The sequence below is a fragment of the Podarcis muralis genome, chromosome 4 (genome assembly GCF_964188315.1).
Source record: "Podarcis muralis chromosome 4, rPodMur119.hap1.1, whole genome shotgun sequence".
Classification (NCBI taxonomy): domain Eukaryota; kingdom Metazoa; phylum Chordata; class Lepidosauria; order Squamata; family Lacertidae; genus Podarcis; species Podarcis muralis.
In genome coordinates, this window is record NC_135658.1 from 1,240,429 (window position 1) to 1,259,114 (window position 18,686).

The window sequence follows — 18,686 nt, forward strand, 5'->3', positions numbered from 1 at the left end:
TGGCAGTGCCGTGTGTGGAAGTGCAGGGGCAGCCCTTAAAATAAATTTGACTCCAATTTGGTGTCTGCAATAGCCAAAATATCGTGCCCCCATAAGGAGACTGGAATGTCCATTATTAATGGATAGAGGGTACCCCGCTATCCATTTGGAAGAGTATTGGGTGGAGACTGCGCCGTGCCTGTGATTCACCTCCCACACCAATAACTAGTGTGGCTGGACAGGTGGGTCAACTGGAAGGCCAAGCAGATTTTGCCACGACTGTTACATCCGCCCTTGTGTCCAGAACTTCCTCAATGCGTCGATCTCCCACTGTCAGAGACACAGAAGGGCGCGAGGCTGTAATGTTCATGGCTGCTGCAATTAGGGGTAGTTGTTCGGATGGGGGGGGAAATGATAATCTTTGCCACTGAAGTATTTGACTGTATTCTGCATGGATGATCCGCATATAGCGTGATCTCAGGGAAATTCACATATGGTCCGTGTGTTAGCATCGGTACCGCATGAATTCCTGCTGCTTGTGCAGATAATAGAGGCAATACCAGACAAGTGGCATGATTGTCCAACCCTGCTTCAGTGAGGACATGAGTCTTTAAAGGGCAGAAAGGCAAATGGAATTCCACGTCCTGAGTCAGGCGAAGCTGTGGTGCTGTTTCCCTGGACTCCGGGGGGTCCCCTATTGATTTATCTGGGCCCAGGGTGGGCCCAGCTGCCAGTTTCCCTGCTGTTGTCCTTGCTGATTTCGGGCAGTGTACTGACCCTGCTGTTGGTTTTGGGGAAGCGATGTGCATTGATTGGCCCAATGAAAGCCTTTTTTGCAGATTGGACATTTGGTAGAAGGACGCCTAGGCTGTTGCGTGGATCTACATTGCGCCTTAAAGTGTCCTGGTTTGCCACACTGGAAACATGTTTTATCGGTGCCTACAGGCTGGTTTTTATTTCGCGTCGCGGCCAGAAGATGAGCCTTGTGGGAGGCTGTACCCACAGATTGACAAATGCGAAGCATGGCTGCTGTGTCTGTGGTAGGATTGTGTATTATCGGTCATAATGCAACCTTACAATCCTCATTTGCATTCTCAAAGGCCAATTGTTTGATAATTATTTGTTTGGCTTCAGGATTTTCTATTTGGCGACTCACTGCTGTAATCAGCCTGTCCATAAAGGAAGAATATGATTCTCTTGCCTCTTGCCTGATTGAACCCCACCTTGATTGAATACTGGGTTCTGGGATTTTTCTCATTGCTTGTTTAGCAGCAAGAGCGGTATCCCTCAATATGATTTGCAGCAGTGTGGCTTGCACTGAAGCCTGAACAAAGGGACCACGCCCCATCATGGCGTCTAGGACGTCTGCGAGGGTAATATTTGGATTATTCCCTCTGATTTGTTGTAATAAAGCCAGAGCATATGCACAGCAGGCAGTTTCCCATTTGTGGGCAAACAATACGCCCGCTGATGGAGGTAACACTGTATGGGCCAAAAGCTTTATGTCATCTGGAACCAAGAGCTGGGCTAATGTGGCTTCCAAAAGCGCCTGCGTATATGGGTCTTGGAGTCCATTGGTCTTTACTGACTGCTGCAACTCTTTCAAGATCTTAAAGTCAAAAGGTTGGTGTTGGGCTTGAGTTCCTGCTGGAGCGCCAGCAGGTGGCACTATAACGGGAAATGCCACAGTATCCTGAATTAAGGAACAGGCAAGAACTGCATGTTGAAAGGGAGTAGCTGGTTCTGTTGGTGAGGGAGTAGGATCTTTGCCAACCAGACCATGGTATTTTTGCAGGATTGGATCCTCTGGCGAGGAACTATAGTCCAGAGGCTTGGGGTCTGGTGGTGCTTGCAAGGCAAGTATCGGAACAGAAGTTAATACTGCAGGCTGGACTAAAGAAGCTGGAGGTGATGTTGGCAATACAGCCACGGAGATATTTTTTGGTGATAAAGAGCCCATGGCGTAACGAACCTTGCACCATGCATTCAGAACGGGAACGCCAATGCTAGGGTGTCCGTGGAAATGTGCTCCAATTTTGTCCCAATGTTTTAATTCCCAAGTTCCATCTTGGGGATACCAGGGGCAATGCTCATTGATGGCCAGAATAAGCTGTATCAAATCACCCTCAGGAACTTCCAATTTGTTGGAGGAGAGGAGAAATTTTAAGTCTTTAAAAAAATTCTGTTGGAGAATAGACAAAGAGCTGCCCATTTTTCCAAATTCAATATAAAAGGGATCGACTCACCGGGATCCTATAGATGCGTAGCGCTTGTAACCCTTGCTGGGCATGGAGAGTCGATGATATCCATTGCGTGGATCGAAAAACCTCACATGGTTTCCTTTAAGTCATCCTCACTCAGTTTTCTTTTAGTTTGCCTCACACAGATTTTTTTTATTCAGCCTCAGACGTATTCTTTTAGTCAGCCTCACACGGATTTCTTTTAGTTAGCCTCACACGGGGCACCACTTGACGGAAGCCAGCCGTCACAAATGGTGCTGTACAGCATTTGAAAAAGGGACACAGTGAGACAGCAATATTTTCAGGATGGAGGAGCAGCTCCTTCGACTTCTCTCTCCCTCCGGTAACTTTTTATTATCCTTTGTCTCTCTCTCAGCCTGCATGGCCGTCTGCCAGTGTCTCACGTTACATGCCCAATCATGGCTTTACAACACCCATCGCCATATAAGGTAATTACTGCCCAGAGGAAGAACACAACTCTATATAAGGTCAATACATTCAATACATTACAAGGCACAGACATGCTGGTCACCGAGATCAGCAGGCACCATGCAGCAATACAAGCCTCTGCCTTTGCTTTATGACTCCCACATTTTTCTCTAGTGTTTCATTCAGCCTCACCTGAATAAACACTTAGATTATGTGAAAATAATGGGAGATACCATCTCCAGATGAAATTAAACCTGTGCTTTTATTTATTTTCATTGTATAAAAGATAATTTTAAAGAAAGCAATGGTTACCACAGTAAACAACAAATAGCTTGTCCTCATGGAATTGCAGACTTTCATCCTGCCATGTGTTAAAGTTTCAATTGATTATTCTAAAAGATCACACCGCATTTTCCCACGAGTGCTGGGTAGATTCCGGCAACAGTCTTCACAATTTATGTATTCAATAAACATTGGCCACGTGTTATAAAAGGAATACGGATTGTGTTCCCCCAGCTTTTGGATACTTAAATTGTGATGCCCAGAACTGAACACAGTATTCTGGGTGGGGTCTGACCAAGGCAGAAGAAAGTGGTACTATTCCTGCCCTTGATCTGATTCTGCCTTCTGCCACATTGGCCTCCGCTCCCCATTTGATGTCCTCCGCAAATGTGATGAGCATCCCCTCAGTTCCTTCATCCAAGTCATTCATAAAGACGTTGAACAACAACGGGCCCAGGACAGAACCCTGAAGCACCCCTCTTGTCACTTTTCCCAGGATGTTGAGGAACTATGAAGGAGTCCTCTTTGGGTTTGGACAGTCAAATCCGCCTAACAGTTTCCTCGTTCAGCCCACATTTTACCAGCTTTCTCACAGAAACATCACAGGGGACTTTGTCAAAAGCCTTACTGAAATCAAGATGCACTATTTCCACAACTGTCCCCTGACCAACAAAGTTTGTAACTCCATCCATAAAAAGGGGAGGAGAGATTTCTCTGGCTTGACTTGTTTTTGAGAAAGCCATGCTTTTATCCTGTATGTTTCTGTTGTGAAATCTTCAGATGAAGGGCACATAAATATTACAAATGATAATAAATAAGGATATTGACATGCTGAAACATGTGCAAAGGAAGGTGATTTATGTAATTATTTAATTTGTATACCACCCGAAACAGTGGTGCCAACTTGAATAAAATATTGGTGGGGGTCCAGGTAAGGCCCTCCTTGCACGATCAATCACATGACGCATGTAGGCCATTGGAATGGCAATGCCTATCAACTGGGGGGGTGCGCCCCCCTCAAATATATCATTGGGGGGCAAAATCCCCTCAGCCTCTAAAAGTCGACTCCTGTTCCCACATGTCTCAGGACGGTTACAACATAAAAAGACAACATAAAAACACAAAATATGCATCTGCAACACCCCTCACTACCACATTTTAAAAGGGCATTAGATGTCAATCAGGCAAAGGCCTGGTTAGCAAGGTGCGGATTTGCCTGGCTCCTAAAGCTGGATAATGGTTTTTCCAACCGTTGCATGAATTCTCTGATGCCTAGTGAGATCTGAGCTCTGACTGAAGCTCTTTCTACATTCCACACACTGATAGGGTCTCTCCCCTGTATGAATTCTTTGATGGGAAGTGAGAGTGCAGCTCTTACTAAAGCTCTTTCCACATTCAAAGCATTTATATTGTTTCTCCCCTGTATGAATTCTTTGATGGGTATTCAGATGTGCTCTCTGGATGAAACTCTTTCCACATTCCACGCACTGATAGGGTTTCTCTCCTGTATGAATTCTTTGATGGGAAGTGAGCTTACAGTTCTTACTAAAGCTCTTTCCACATTCAAAGCAATTATATGGTTTCTCCCCTGTATGAATTCTTTGATGGGAAGTGAGACTGTTGCTGTGACTGAAGCTCTTTCCACATTCCATGCACTGATAGGGTTTCTCCCCTGTATGAATTCTCTGATGGGAAGTGAGCTGGGAACTCGTACTGAAGCTCTTTTCACATTCCACGCACTGATAGGGTTTCTCCCCAGTATGAATTCTCTGATGGGAAGTGAGATGGGAACTCGTACTGAAGCTCTTTTCACATTCCACACACTGATAGGGTTTCTCCCCTGTATGAATTCTCTGGTGCTTAGTGAGATTGTAGCTCGTACGAAAGCTCTTTCCACATTCCACACACTGATAGGGTTTCTCTCCTGTATGAATTCTTTGATGGGAAGTGAGCTTACAGCTCTTACTAAAGCTCTTTCCACATTCCACACACTGATAGGGTTTCACTCCTGTATGAATTCTCTGATGGGAAGTGAGATGGCCTCTCTGACTGAAGGTCTTTCCACATTCCATGCACTGATAGGGTTTCTCCCCTGTATGAATTCTGTGATGATTAGTGAGATCAGAGCTGTGACTAAAGCTCTTTCCACATTCCACGCACTGATAGGGTTTCTCCCCTGTATGAATTTTCTGATGCTTAGTGAGATGGCTTCTCTGACTAAAGCTCTTTCCACATTCCACGCACTGATATGGTTTCTCCCCTGTATGAATTCTTTGATGGGCAGTGAGATGGCTTCTCTGACTGAAGCTCTTTCCACATTCCATGCACTGATAGGGTTTCTTTCCAATGAGAATTCTTTGTTGGGAAGTTAAATGGGAGTTCTGACTGCAGGTCTCTCCACATTCCAAATTTTTGCATGGCTTCTCCTCTCCAGGGGTTTTGTCATATTCATCCTTGTTCTTGTTTTCCAATTCATCAAAATCTGCAATGGAGACAAAAAAGGGATTAGAACCTCAGGAACAAATCAAGAAGAACTGAAGGGAGTTGGGTCTTTGTTCATTGCCTTTGTTGGTTGTCATTAACCAACATTTTTATTCATATATTCTGATGGTTGTTGAATGTTGATTTGTTTGATATACAGTAGTGGCCAAAATTGTGGAAGCCTTTTGGGAAAATAGTATATTTCAGATGTTTGATGCTTCGTAACACGACTTCGTTCAGAGTAATACCACAAAATTATGTATCAATGGAAAGATAATTTAATGAAGAATGTAATTATCTGTATTCTATCAAAAGTCATAGCGGAATAACCAGAAAAAGGAAGCACAACTTGCTTAGCTTGACTTTTGTCAGTGTGTTATGTTATATTGTGGAAAGTTGATAAAAAATTTACAGATTGTATATTATTAAGAGAGAATTACATGAAAATGATGTATAGATGGTATATCACATCAGTGAAAATGGCAAAGATGTTTAAGAAAGAAAATAAAAGATGCTGGAGATGTAAAGAAAAGAAAGGAACATTTTATCATATGTGGTGGGAATGCAAATGCATTAAAAAATATTGGGAAATGATATATAATGAACTGAAAAGAATGTTTAAAATGAGCTTTGGTAAACATCCTGAAGCCTTTCTGTTAGGTATCTCAAATCAAGAGCTGCCCAAAGAAAAATGGACATTATTTATAGCATACATTATTTATGTATGCTACAACAACTCTTTTAACGAGGGTGAAAGAGGAGAGCACAAAATATGGTCTGAAGCTCAACATCAAAAAAAGAAGATCATGGCTACTGGGCCCATCACCTCCTGGCAAATAGAAGGGGAAGAAATGGAGGCAGGGAGAGATTTTACTTTCCTGGGCTCCATGATCACTGCAGATGGTGACAGCAGTCACAAAATTAAAAGACGCCTGCTCCTTGGGAGAAAAGCAATGACAAACCTATACAGCATCTTAAAAAGCAGAGACATCACCTTGCCGACAAAGGTTCGTATAGTTCAAGCTCTGGTTTTACCAGTAGTGATGTATGGAAGTGAGAGCTGGACCATAAAGAAGGCTGATCGCCGAAGAATTGGTGCTTTTGAATTATGGTGCTGGAGGAGACTCTTGAGAGTCCCATGGACTGCAAGAAGATCCAACCTCTCCATTCTGAAGGAAATCAGCCCTGATTGCTCATTGGAAGGACAGATCCTGAAACTGAGGCTCCAAGACTTTGGCCCCCTCATGAGAAGAGAAGACTCCCTGGAAAAGACCCTGATGTTGGGAAAGATGGAGGGTGGAAGGAGAAGGGGACAACAGAGGACGAGATGGTGGGACAGTGTTCTCGAAGCTACCAGCATGAGTTTGACCAAACTGCGGGAGGCAGTGGAGGATAGAAGTGCCTGGCGTGCTCTGGTCCATGGGGTCACGAAGAGTCGGACACGACTAAACGACTAAAGAACAACATAAGGAGACTCAGTCACTACAAAATCAGACTGGTAAAGGCAGGAAAAGGTGCACAACAGCAAGTGATGATCGAAGAATGGAGAGACTGTGTCTGCATGACAGAAGAAAATCATCTGGGTGTTTACAAGATGACATGGGGCAATGGAAGGTGAAGTTGAGTGCAAGGACTGGTCTAAATGCTAGAATTCCAAGGGAAAAGCCATTGTTATATGTCAGGGTCCCAGTAGGGAGAGAGGCAGCCCATCTGCAGGGGAAGGAAATCAGCGTAACACCAGTGGAGAAGGGGGGCAGATGGGGGAATCGGAGAGGAGGCTCCAAGACTCCTCGCCGGAGACCAGTGGAGAGAGTACGGGTACTCCGCTGCCCACACCCTCCCTGTGCAGAAGACTTCCGCGCAGGGAGAGTAGGAGGAGACTTGGAGTAAAACAACTTTTATGCTGGAAAAGGTTCAAGAAATGCCCACTGACGGATTCTGCCAGCGACTGAGACAGTCACGATGCTGGAGGCTGTTCAGTCAGAAAGGGTTTAACCAGGTAACCTCGCCAGCAGTAGCAGCAACTTACGCACGAGCAACCCCTAAACCCATTACAGCAATCCGTTAGTCACCAACGTTGCTTGTGCGCAGCTCCAGAGAGGCAGCACCATGAGCCAGACCAGAAGAGCGGGAGAGACGGACCAAGCAGCTGCAGTGCAAGGTCTGGTAGAGAGAAACTGAGACTTGGAACAGCATGTAGCTCTCCTGACGGCGCGGCTGGACAAAAGACGAGCTCAGGATGCTCAGGTCAGACCCACCCCCATCGCAAGGAAGGTACCAGGGCTGGTACACAAGTTTGGGGGGAAACCCCAGGACTACAATGCGTTCCAAACGGAAATAGAGTACGCTTTGGAACTGCAGCATGATGACTTTGTTAACGATGAGCAAAGGGTAGCCTACATTGTGGGGCATCTGGAGGATGGGGCAAGAGAATGGATCAGGCCCCTTATGGCGACGCAAAATCATGCCTTGAAGGACCTTAAGAAATTCTTTCAGGCGATGGATGCGATGTATTCCAGTGAAGTCCAGCAAAGTGTGACTAGGCGAGAACTGATGGGGTGCAAGCAGGGGAGCCAGTCAGTTAGAGACTACTGGTCGCGCTTTGCAATGTTGATCCACCGTCTTGGGTGGGATCTGGACTCTGAACCTATTCAAATGTTGTTTGAGGAGGGGTTGTCCCCAACGGTGAAGGACGAACTGTCCTGCGCACCCCACCCACAGTCGATGGATCGGCTGACCAAGGCTGTGCTTGCGATTGGAGTGAGGCAGGAAGCGCGGGCTCAGGAGAAATGCGAAGTGAGAAGGGAACGTTGCCATGACTACCGCATTCCTGAAATACCAAGACAGCTTTCCCAGGCGGCTGAGCCAATGGAAATAGATGGCGCGTGCGAGAGAGAGGTTTCAAACTCAAGTGAAGGTCGCAAGAGGGAGGGGAAGGATTGGAAAACCACCAAGAAGTGTTTCCTCTGCCAATGGCCGGGACATTTTGCAAGGGTCTGCCCTCAAAGAAAGGCCTGGCAAGGGATGGCTGTGAGGAGAAGGGGGAGGAAGGGCAGGCGCAGGGAAACGACAACGCCTGGCTGCCAACCAGAGGGGCCAGCAGCCAGGCCAGCAACCAATAGAAGTGCCCCAGCCTGACCCCCCCAGGGCAGCGATAGCCATAGCAGTGGTGCTAGAACTCCCGAATGGGCACCCAGTCAAGGTTGAGGGGCTGCTGGATTCGGGCAGCTCCTGCAATTTCTTTAGCAGGGACTTCGCTTTGGAGCACCAAATACACTTGCTACCCCTGGATTTTCCCTTGCAAGTGACCACCATCGATGGCAGGGAACTTTTGGGAGGGGAAGTGACACACCAGACCCCACCAATGCGAATGAGGGTTTCCAGGCACACGGAGACCATTGCCTTTCACGTGGCCGCACTGGCAGGACCCCCAATAATACTGGGAATGAGCTGGCTGACACTGCATGATCCAGTAGTGTCATGGCATCAGCGGTCAGTCACCTTTGGGTCATCTTACTGTTTGGAACAATGTCGGGGGGGGGAACCCCAAGAATAACAGTGGCCAGGGTGGCTGGGCTGGCGGTGGAAACAAAGGGAGAGGTGCCACCACCATACGCTGACCTAAAGGAAGTCTTCAGCGAGAAGGAGGCGGATAGACTACCCCCCCATAGGCCCTTTGACTGCCAAATCAACCTACTCCCAGGGGCTCAGCTACCGGTGGGTAAGCTGTATGCCATGTCAGACCGGGAGATGCAGGAGTTACGGCAGTTTATTGACAAGAACCTGAAGAGGGGGTTCATAAGGGAATCAAAGGCGGGGGGGGCAGTCCGGTGTTCTTTGTGGACAAAAAAGGGACTAATCAGCCCAGATTAGTCGTAGATTATTGGGCGTTAAACCTGGTATCAGAACCCGTGACCTTCCCAATGCCCAGGATTGACGACATTTTAACACGGGTGAGGCAGGGGAAAATTTTTACCAAGCTGGACCTCAGGGGAGCGTACAATTTGACCAGGGTAAGGGAGGGGGACGAATGGAAAACTACCATGTTCACCCCCCTGGGGGCTTTTGAGTACTTAGTCATGCCATTTGGATTACAATCGGGCTCCGCCTGCTTTCAAGCATTCATGCACCACGTGTTGGGGCCCCTGCTGTACAAGAACTGTGTAGCCTTCTTGGACGACGTCTTAATCTATTCAGACAATGAGAAGCAACATGTCAGAGACGTCAGGGAAGTACTAAAGAGGCTGCAGAAGCACCAGTTGTGGGTCAAGCTGGAAAAATGCCGATTTCACACGAGAGAGGTCGAGTTTCTGCGGTACAAGTTGTCAGACAAGGGACTAGCTATGGACCCAAGCAAGGTGCAGGCGGTGCTGGAATGGAAGGCACCCAAAACCAGGAAGGATGTGCAGAGGTTCCTAGGGTTCATCAACTTCTACAGGAAGTTCATCAAGAACTTCGCCCACTTGACGGCGCCCATCACAGATTGTCTCAGTAGCAAAAGGAAGTTCGCCTGGACAGATAGTGCCCAGCAATGCTTTGAAAGACTGAAGAAGGCGTTTGCTTCGGAAGAGCAGCTCCTGCACGTTAATCTGGAGAAGCCCATGAGGCTAGAGACCGACGCGTCCGGCTCATGAGCTTGTTGCAGGTCGAGGTGGGCTTCTCGATGGCGCGCCACCCAGAAACCAACGGGCAAGCAGAAAGAGCGAACAGTATACTCCAGCAATACCTATGCTGCTACGTCAGCGAGAGACAGAACGATTGGGTAGAGAAACTAGTGCTGGGTGAATTTGCGTACAATAACATGTGTCTACGGGAATGAGCCCGTTCATGGCCAATTATGGGTGTCACCCCAGGGCCTTCCCGGGGAGGGAGGAGGAAGGATGTGTTGGGATACTGCCAGGGAGATAAAGTCCATCATGGCCCCAAGCCGGCTGCCGGACGATCCATCAATCCCTGTAGTCACGCAGTATCAGCAATAGCGGCATGAGTGTCTAGAAATACCTTGCCACATTCCAGAGCTCATGCACACTCTTATCAGCAGATAATTGACAGCAGAAGTCGCACTCAGGAGAGTATTATTTACAGGCTTTATTCAGCGTTGATCAGAACAAAGAAAGACATGACTGTTCTGTGTCAGTGTCTCCGACAGAGAAATCGAAAGCAACAGCAAACATAAACATCCTGTGAACAGGACATGCGCAGACTCTGTGACTCACAAAGCCTGCTCCCTTTAAGGTGGAACGGAAATATCCTAACATCCTCCCCCTTTCCGTGTAACCTGTAGTACCTGTGGTTCAACCCAATTGCAACCTTTGTACGTAAACCTTAAGTTGTTCTCTGTTAACAACCTTAGACAACAGATCAGCAGGAATTTCATTTCCTGCCATGTAGGACACCTGAATGTGTCCTTTCTGAATACACTCTCTTGCACGATATAACTTAATCTGAAAGTACTTGGTCCTTTGCTTGCAACTCTCTGAGTTCAGCAAAGCCAAACACGATCTATTGTCTTGATACACTTGTACAGGACATTTCACAGAAACTCTGATGTCCTTAAACAGTTGCATCAACCATTCACAATCCATGAGTGAAAATGACAGAGCATTGAGTTCTGCTTCACAGGAACTTAGGCTCACTGTCGTCTGCTTCTTGCACAACCAGTCAAACAGACAGTGGTTGTACATGTAGCATACTCCAGAAGTGCTCGTACCATCCGTGGTGTCACTTCCAAAACTTGCATCAGCAAAGATTTCAAGACCTCCAGTCTTCTGACTGGTGAACCTCAGCCTGTAGTGCTAAGTCCCTTTCAAATAGCAGGCTATGTGCTTCAGAGCTTTCCAATCTTGAACAGTTGGATTGTTGGCATGTCTGCTAAGCAGGTTACAGCTTACAGCTATGTCAGGTCTTGAGCATCTAGCAATGAAATTCAACTTGCCTAGAATGCATCTGTACAGCGTTGTGTCAGAAAACGCTTCAGCAGTACTATCTACCTGGTAACCTGTCACCATCGGTGTGTCTGCTGGATTTGCATCAACCAAATTCAACCTGGTTAATACATCAGCAATTTTCTGTGTCTGGTGTACCAGAAAATTACCTGCTTGGTCCCTCTCCACCTGCAGAGAAAGATAGTTGGATACCTCACCAAGATCCTTCATGTCAAAGTGCTCCTTCAGTTGAGCTAGGGTGCTTTGGTAAAAAGCCTGATTCTTCCAAAACATCAGAAGATCATGAACAAAACATAAACAATACAGTTTGTTTTGCCCCTCCTCCTTGACAAACACACATGGATCAGCTTTGCCCTGGTGAAAACCTAGAGAAAGCAATGTCTCAGTGAGCTTTGTGTTCCAACACCTGGCACTCTGTTTGAGACCATATAAGGATTTCCACAGTTTACAGACCATTCCCTTTTGTATCTGCATCCCATCAGGTGGAAGCATAAACAGCTCCTCGTTCAAAATCCCGTACAAAAAAGCTGTATTAATGTCATGGTGGGAAACATGCAGTTTCTCCTCCGCAGCGATCTTGAGCATCAGCCGAATGCTCTCATATTTGACTGTGGGTGAGTAGGTCTCGTGGTAATCCTGTCCTGGTACCTGTGAAAAACCTCTGGCAACCAATCTGGCTTTGTGTCTGACAACCTTGCCATTCTGGTCTGTCTTGGCCTTGAAGACCCATTTGCTGCCAACCAGTCTCATCCCTGGGACTACCGGTACCAGTTCCCAAGTTTGGTTCCTGTTCAAGGAACCAACTTCAGCCTTCATGGCATTAAGCCAAGGCTCAGCATCTTTAGAGGTTAACTCCTGAACCTCTTTGAAGCTTGAAGGTTCCCACACCTTCTCTGAGCTACTAAGACTCATCAGCAAATCTCTTTGGAGGTCTGCCTTTGGTGGCCCTTTCAGATCTGCGTACTAGACACAAGTCTTCTGGACTCATCTCCTCCTTCTTAGGAGAAAAGTGACCAATGGTGAACAGTGGTTCTTCCAGTTCATTGTCAGATGCATCAGATGGTCTGACTGAGGCCTTCGCGCTCTTGTAGTCTGCTGTGTCATCACTGTCACTGACACCAGCAGCAGCGCCGCCCACTGAACTGGAATCTGAACTCTGATCATCATCATCAACATCATCCTCAGCTTTAGCTGCTTGCTTGACATCACCTTCATCCTCCTCTGGGTAACTCTGGAAAATTCCCACATTTTCCCCCCACTTAGGATTGTACTCAACACTCCTTGTGAACTTAATTGACTTAGAGTTAGTCATCCATACCCTGTATGCTCCTTTTTCGTACCCCATGAACAAACCATGTGCCCCACGCTTCCCAAGCTTGTTGCTTTGTGGGGTGTGTACCCACATGTCAGAACCAAAGATTCTCATGTGCTTGATGTTGGGTTTCTTACCAAACATCTTCTCATAGGGGGTACAACCAATAGGTGATGACAATCTGCGATTAAAAGTGTAAGCAAAATTCGCCAGAGCCTCCCCCCAAAACTTATCAGGGAGATTGGCATCATGCAACAAGGTTTTCATTCCTTGCAGCAACGTTTGATTTGCTCGCTCCACAAGCCCATTCATCCATGGCGATCTGGGCGTTGACATGTCATGCTGGATTCCCTTCTCAGTCAGGAAAGCTTCAAACTGCTGAGAAGTGAACTCCCCACCCCGATCAGTAAAGAGACAGACTATACGTTTACCGTGAACATTCTCCAACCAAGCACAGAATGCCTTGAACTTCGGAAACGCTTGCGATTTCTGCTCGAGCATAAACACATGAATGTACCTGGGAAAAGAATCAATTAGAACCATGAAGTACCTTGCTCCTCCCAGAGAGGGCGCAAGTGGACCAACCAGGTCTGCGTGCACTAGCTGGTAGGGTTTGGAAGCCTGCCTGCTAGACTCCTTGCCTTTTGGAGCAACCTTCACCTTGTTCTCTGCACAAGATACACATTTCATGTGAAATTTACAGGGTTTGATGTTCAAACCCTCAACCACCTTTGGCATCTCGGCCAGTGCCTTCCAAGAGAGGTGACAAAATCTTCGATGTGCATCGTGAATGCAACCTGCATGAAGAACTTTGTTAGTTTGTGCAACACAAGAATCAACATTAGACACAGCAACAGCACCACTGTCGTCATAAATTATATGGAACAAACCATCCATAAACTTTGCATGCAAAATGTCCTTTTTGCCTTTTCTGATGACACAGACGCTCCTCTTGAAGGAAATCTGAAAACCACGCCCAGTAAGCTGTGAGACACTGAGCAAGTTGCTTGCAGCTCCTGGAACATAAAGTACATCTTTGATGGTTGTGCGCAGACTTGCCAGTCTCACAGTCCCTTCTCCTGCGATTTGCAACGTCTTTCCGTCAGCCAGGTGGATCTCACCTTCTTGAGGTTTCAAGGAGATAAACAGGTGGCGGTCCTTCGTGACGTGGCGGCTCGCACCTGAATCCACAACAAACCTGCCTTTGGCTTTTGGAGCAGTCTTTACAGCAAGCAAACCCTTGTTTTCCACCGGCGTGGGCTTTTGCAGCTTGCCCCCCTGCTCCTGGCCACCAGACGTGCCTTTAGCCTTTGGTTGAGCTGTGCCAGCAAACAAAGCCTTGTTTTCCACTGATGTGGGCTCTTCACCCTCCCTCTGCTTCTGGCCATCTGCAGGCGTCTGCCTCTGTTTACCTTTGCCCTTCCGGCCTCTGCAAAGGCGATGACCTTGGTTCCCATGAGAAACAGAGCTCTCAGCTGCCGACTCCTTGGCTCCCCCTAGAGGCTGGAATGCTGCCTGGGATGACGTGACAGTCAGCTCCCCCTGCAGCTTGCAACCGGTGCCCTCAGCATCCCTGCATTCACTCGCATTCTGGGAAACAGCCAGGACCTCCAATGCAGTCAAACTCTGGGCTGGGATGACTGGCTGGTGGGCTATCTTCAAAGCATTCCACATATTACGTCCAGTCACGTGGCCAGCTAATGTCTTAATTTCCTCCAGAGAGACGGACAAGACTATTACGTCTATTGCCTTCGAATTTTTGGCTTTCCATCTTCCTGTCAGAGGAACTGGAGGGGCCTCAGACACAGTATGCCACACTCCAAACTGACGCAGCAAACTCTCACACCACACAGCCCAGGTTTTATAATTGTGCCCATTTAACTTTGGGCACTCAGCAGCTTCAGAAGCTTGGAAAAACTCAATTTCCAGCTTTTTGGTTTTGCCGTGAGCCTTATACACTTCATAGACGTCTTATCTCAGCAGCCATAAATCTTGAACTCTCTGGCACAGCTCCCAGACACATTAGTCTGCCAGAGTTCAAAGGCTCTTTCCACGGCAAACAGAAAAGCCTTGCTTTCGCTTTTCATCCACATACCTTACAATGCAGTCTGTCACAGTCTTACTCTCCTGTAAGTGCCGTGAATCTGGGCCTGAAACCTTGTTGTTGGGATACTGCCAGGGAGATAAAGTCCATCATGGCCCCAAGCCGGCTGCCGGACGATCCATCGACCCCTGTAGTCACGCAGTATCAGCAATAGCGGCATGAGTGTCTAGAAATACCTTGCCACATTCCAGAGCTCATGCACACTCTTATCAGCAGATAATTGACAGCAGAAGTCGCACTCAGGAGAGTATTATTTACAGGCTTTATTCAGCGTTGATCAGAACAAAGAAAGACATGACTGTTCTGTGTCAGTGTCTCCGACAGAGAAATCGAAAGCAACAGCAAACATAAACATCCTGTGAACAGGACATGCGCAGACTCTGTGACTCACAAAGCCTGTCCCTGTAAGGTGGAACGGAAATATCCTAACAGGATGGAGTGTACCTGCGGCAGAGCAGTTTGTGGAAGAAATGGAGGCCTTGCACCAGCAACTCAAGATGAACTTGGAGCGGGCCAAGGAAGTTTACAAGAGGCAGGCAGACAAGCACCGTCGGGAGGGGGAGGCCATACGGGTGGGAGACCGAGTGTGGTTGTCAACCCAAGGGTTACCCCTAAAGGGAGGGTGCAAGAAGTTGCAGCCAAGGTGGCTGGGACCTATTGAGGTAACACAGCAGGTGAACCCTGTGGCATTCAAGCTCAAGTTGCCTGACAGCATGAAGATACATCCGGCATTCCATAGGTCCCTACTCTCACCATACAGGGAGGGGCGGGAATTTTTGGGGCGGGAGGGAGGAGTCACCACCCACCCGCGGGTAGAGAAGAGGGAACACCACAACCAAGCCACGGAAGTACTCGATTCAAGGTGGCGAGGGCGCCAGGTGGAGTACTTGGTGGCTTGGGAGGGAGAACCCGAGTCAGAAAACACGTGGGTCCCCGCTGAGGCGATCAATGACGGGTATCTAGTGGAAGAATTCCACAGCCTGTTCTCAGATAAACCGAAACCACTAGCGAGATTCTGGGAGGAAGAATTTGGAACCATAGACGACGAAGAGGACTTTGTGGGTTTTCCGGCCTCCGAAGAGGAGGGAGGGGAAGTGTCAGAGAGAGAAGAATCAGACTGGGAGGCCCACCCTGCGGGAAGATATCAGAGCGGGTGGGAAGCGGGTTTGAAATCCTCAGAGGATAGCGACAGCTCCTTCAGGGGCTTCCCCGCATCGCCAGCCGAGGAAAGGGACGAGGTTGGGTCTGAAGGTCGGGCCGGGGGCGGAAAGGGTTCTGGGGAGGAGGTGGATGTCAGGGAACTGCCATCGGAGCTAGAGGCGGAGGGAAGGCTCCAGAGGGATGCAGGAGAGGGTCCCAGTAGGGAGAGAGGCAGCCCATCTGCTGGGGAAGGAAATCAGCGTAACACCAGTGGAGAAGGGGGGCAGATGGGGGAATCGGAGAGGAGGCTCCAAGACTCCTCACCGGAGACCAGCGGAGAGAGTACGGGTACTCCGCTGCCCACACCCTCCCTGCGCAGAAGACTTCCGCGCAGGGAGAGTAGGAGGAGACTTGGCGTCAAACAACTTTTATTCTGGAAAAGGTTCAAGAAACGCCCACTGACGGATTCTGCCAGCGACTGAGACAGTCACGATGCTGGAGGCTGTTCAGTCAGAAAGGGTTTAACCAGGTAACCTCGCCAGCAGTGGTGGCAACTTACGCACGAGCAACCCCTAAATCCATTACATTATATCTCAAGCCAAGGTGGAAAAGATTAAACTGGGCTAAAACCCATGGTAACCAGACAGCGGAACAATGGGACAGTGTTATTTGGAGTGATGAGACCCCAATCTCCTTGCTTGGTAGTGAGGGCATGAAATATGCGAGGAGGAGAATCGGAGATTTACATCCTACTTGCATTACACTGATCGTGAAACACCCAGACGTGTGATGATCTGGGGTTGTATGACAGCAAAAGGTGTGGGCAGAATAATAATAATAATAATAATAATAATAATAATAATAATAATAATAATAAATTTTATTTATATCCCGCCCTCCCCAGCTGAAGCCGGGCTCAGGGCGGCTAACAACAACCAAATAATCCCACATTCTAAAAACATTCCATTATAAAAATTAATTAAAATCAAATTAATGGCAACCGTTAAGCAAAATTCTGTGCAGATTGCCAGAGGAGGGAGTCAGGCTGCGCCTTGACCAAAGGCCTGGTGGAACAGCTCTGTCTTGCAAGCCCTGCTTAAAGATGTCAGGTCCCGCAGGGCCCTAGTCTCTTGTGACAGAGCGTTCCACCAGATTGGAGCTGCAGCCAAGAAAGCCCTGGCTCTAGTTGAGGCCAGCCTAACCTCTCTGTGGCCTGGGACCTTCAGGATGTTTTTATTTTCAGACCGTAGATTCCTCTGTGGGGCATACCAGGAGAGGCGGTCCCGTAGGTACGAGGGTCCTAGGCTGTATAGGGCTTTAAAGGTTAAAACCAGCACCTTGAACCTGATCCTGTACTCCACTGGGAGCCAGTGCAGCTGGTATAGCACCGGGTGAATGTGGTCTCGCAGCGAAGACCCCGTAAGGAGTCTCACCGCGGCATTCTGCACCCGCTGGAGTTTCTGGGTCAGTCTCAAGGGCAGCCCCACGTAGAGCGAGTTACAATAATCCAGTCTGGAGGTGACCGTCGCATGGATCACAGTGGCTAGGTCAGGGCGAGAGAGGTAAGGAGCCAACTGCTTAGCTTGGCGGAGATGGAAAAATGCCGCCTTTGTTATAGCTGTAATCTGCGCCTCCATAGAGAGGGAGGTATCGAAGAATACACCCAGACTCTTAATGGATGGTGCTGGCACTAATTGCACCCCTGCAAGAGATGGGAGTTGCCCCCTCAATCCCATATCGTCCTGTCCCAGCCAGAGGACAGAGAAACCAGGGGGCGCCATCTCTCGTAAGGTAAGAGTTTCCCCTTCGTGCACCCAGGTCTCCGTCACACAAGCCAGGTCGACCCCCTGCAAGGTAAAGAAATCTCGCAGGGTGGCGGTTTTATTGCCTATAGACTTGGCATTGCACAACACCAGTGACGGAGGTGAGTAATCCTTGCTCACCCTACCCTCGTCCCTCGGGATGGGGCACAGATTGGAAGGGGTACGAGCATATCCGTATCTCGATTCCCTTCGCCTATGACATCTGCCCCCACCGCCATACCTCCCTCGCCCCTCCACGGTAGCAATCCCAAGCCTCATACTAGCCTCCATTTACCAAATAGAAAAACAAAACAAACCACAAACAATTATACCAAACAAAACCAGTCCCCACCCCACTCAATATACAACCCCAAATCAAAATAAAACGGAACAAAATAAAAATACATAAATAAAAACCACCGTTCATGGTGGTACAACAAAGTAAAAGTAAAAACACCTTTAAAACACTTTAAAATATATAAAAACATTTTTAACATTTGCTGCAGCAGCACCAGTGTCCTTAAGGCTGTGGCGGAGGTGAGTGTGGGGCCCCTAGGCCAGGTGGAATTAGCCTAAGGAGGGAGCGGCCTTCTCCAACACTCACGGTGCAGCAGCAGCAGCAGTGTCATTAATGCGAACGTCAATGCCCCCAAATACATAAATCAAATACTTGAGCCTGAATGTGAAATCCTATTCCACTGCTGGAATGGCCTGGGAATAGCCCAAGCGAAATGAGGGGATGAGGGACCAACTCCCTTCTCTTGCCATTGCCTTCCGTTAAGAGTTTGGATGTAATCCTTGACGCCTCCCTTTCCATGGAGGCGCAGGTTACAACAACAGCCAAGGCGACATTTTCCCACCTTTGCCGCATCAAGCATTGGTCCCTTACCTCTCCCGCCCTACCTGGCCACAGTGATCCATGTGACGGTCACCTCCAGGCTTGACTACTGTAATTCGCTCTACGCGGGGCTG

At 48.1% G+C, this 18,686-nt stretch overlaps 2 protein-coding genes across 6 annotated transcripts in view; both read right to left on the reverse strand.

The window, feature by feature from the left end:
• The window catches only part of LOC114595236 (uncharacterized), a 44,837-nt gene that overhangs the window by 24,149 nt on the left and 2,002 nt on the right, over window positions 1-18,686 (reverse strand). The gene's annotated exons all lie outside the window — the stretch shown is intronic.
• Window positions 2,516-18,686, reverse strand: part of LOC114589664 (uncharacterized) — a 999,511-nt gene continuing 983,340 nt past the window's right edge. For 4 of the 5 annotated variants that reach the window (XM_077927897.1, XM_077927893.1, XM_077927896.1 and 1 more), the window contains one exon: window positions 2,516-5,412. In XM_077927897.1, the coding sequence (XP_077784023.1) occupies window positions 4,154-5,412 (1,259 nt within the window). In that variant the 3' untranslated portion in view covers window positions 2,516-4,153. Of the gene's footprint in view, window positions 5,413-13,099; window positions 17,143-18,686 lie in introns of those variants that run through there. The other variant, XM_077927894.1, reaches the window with a different exon arrangement.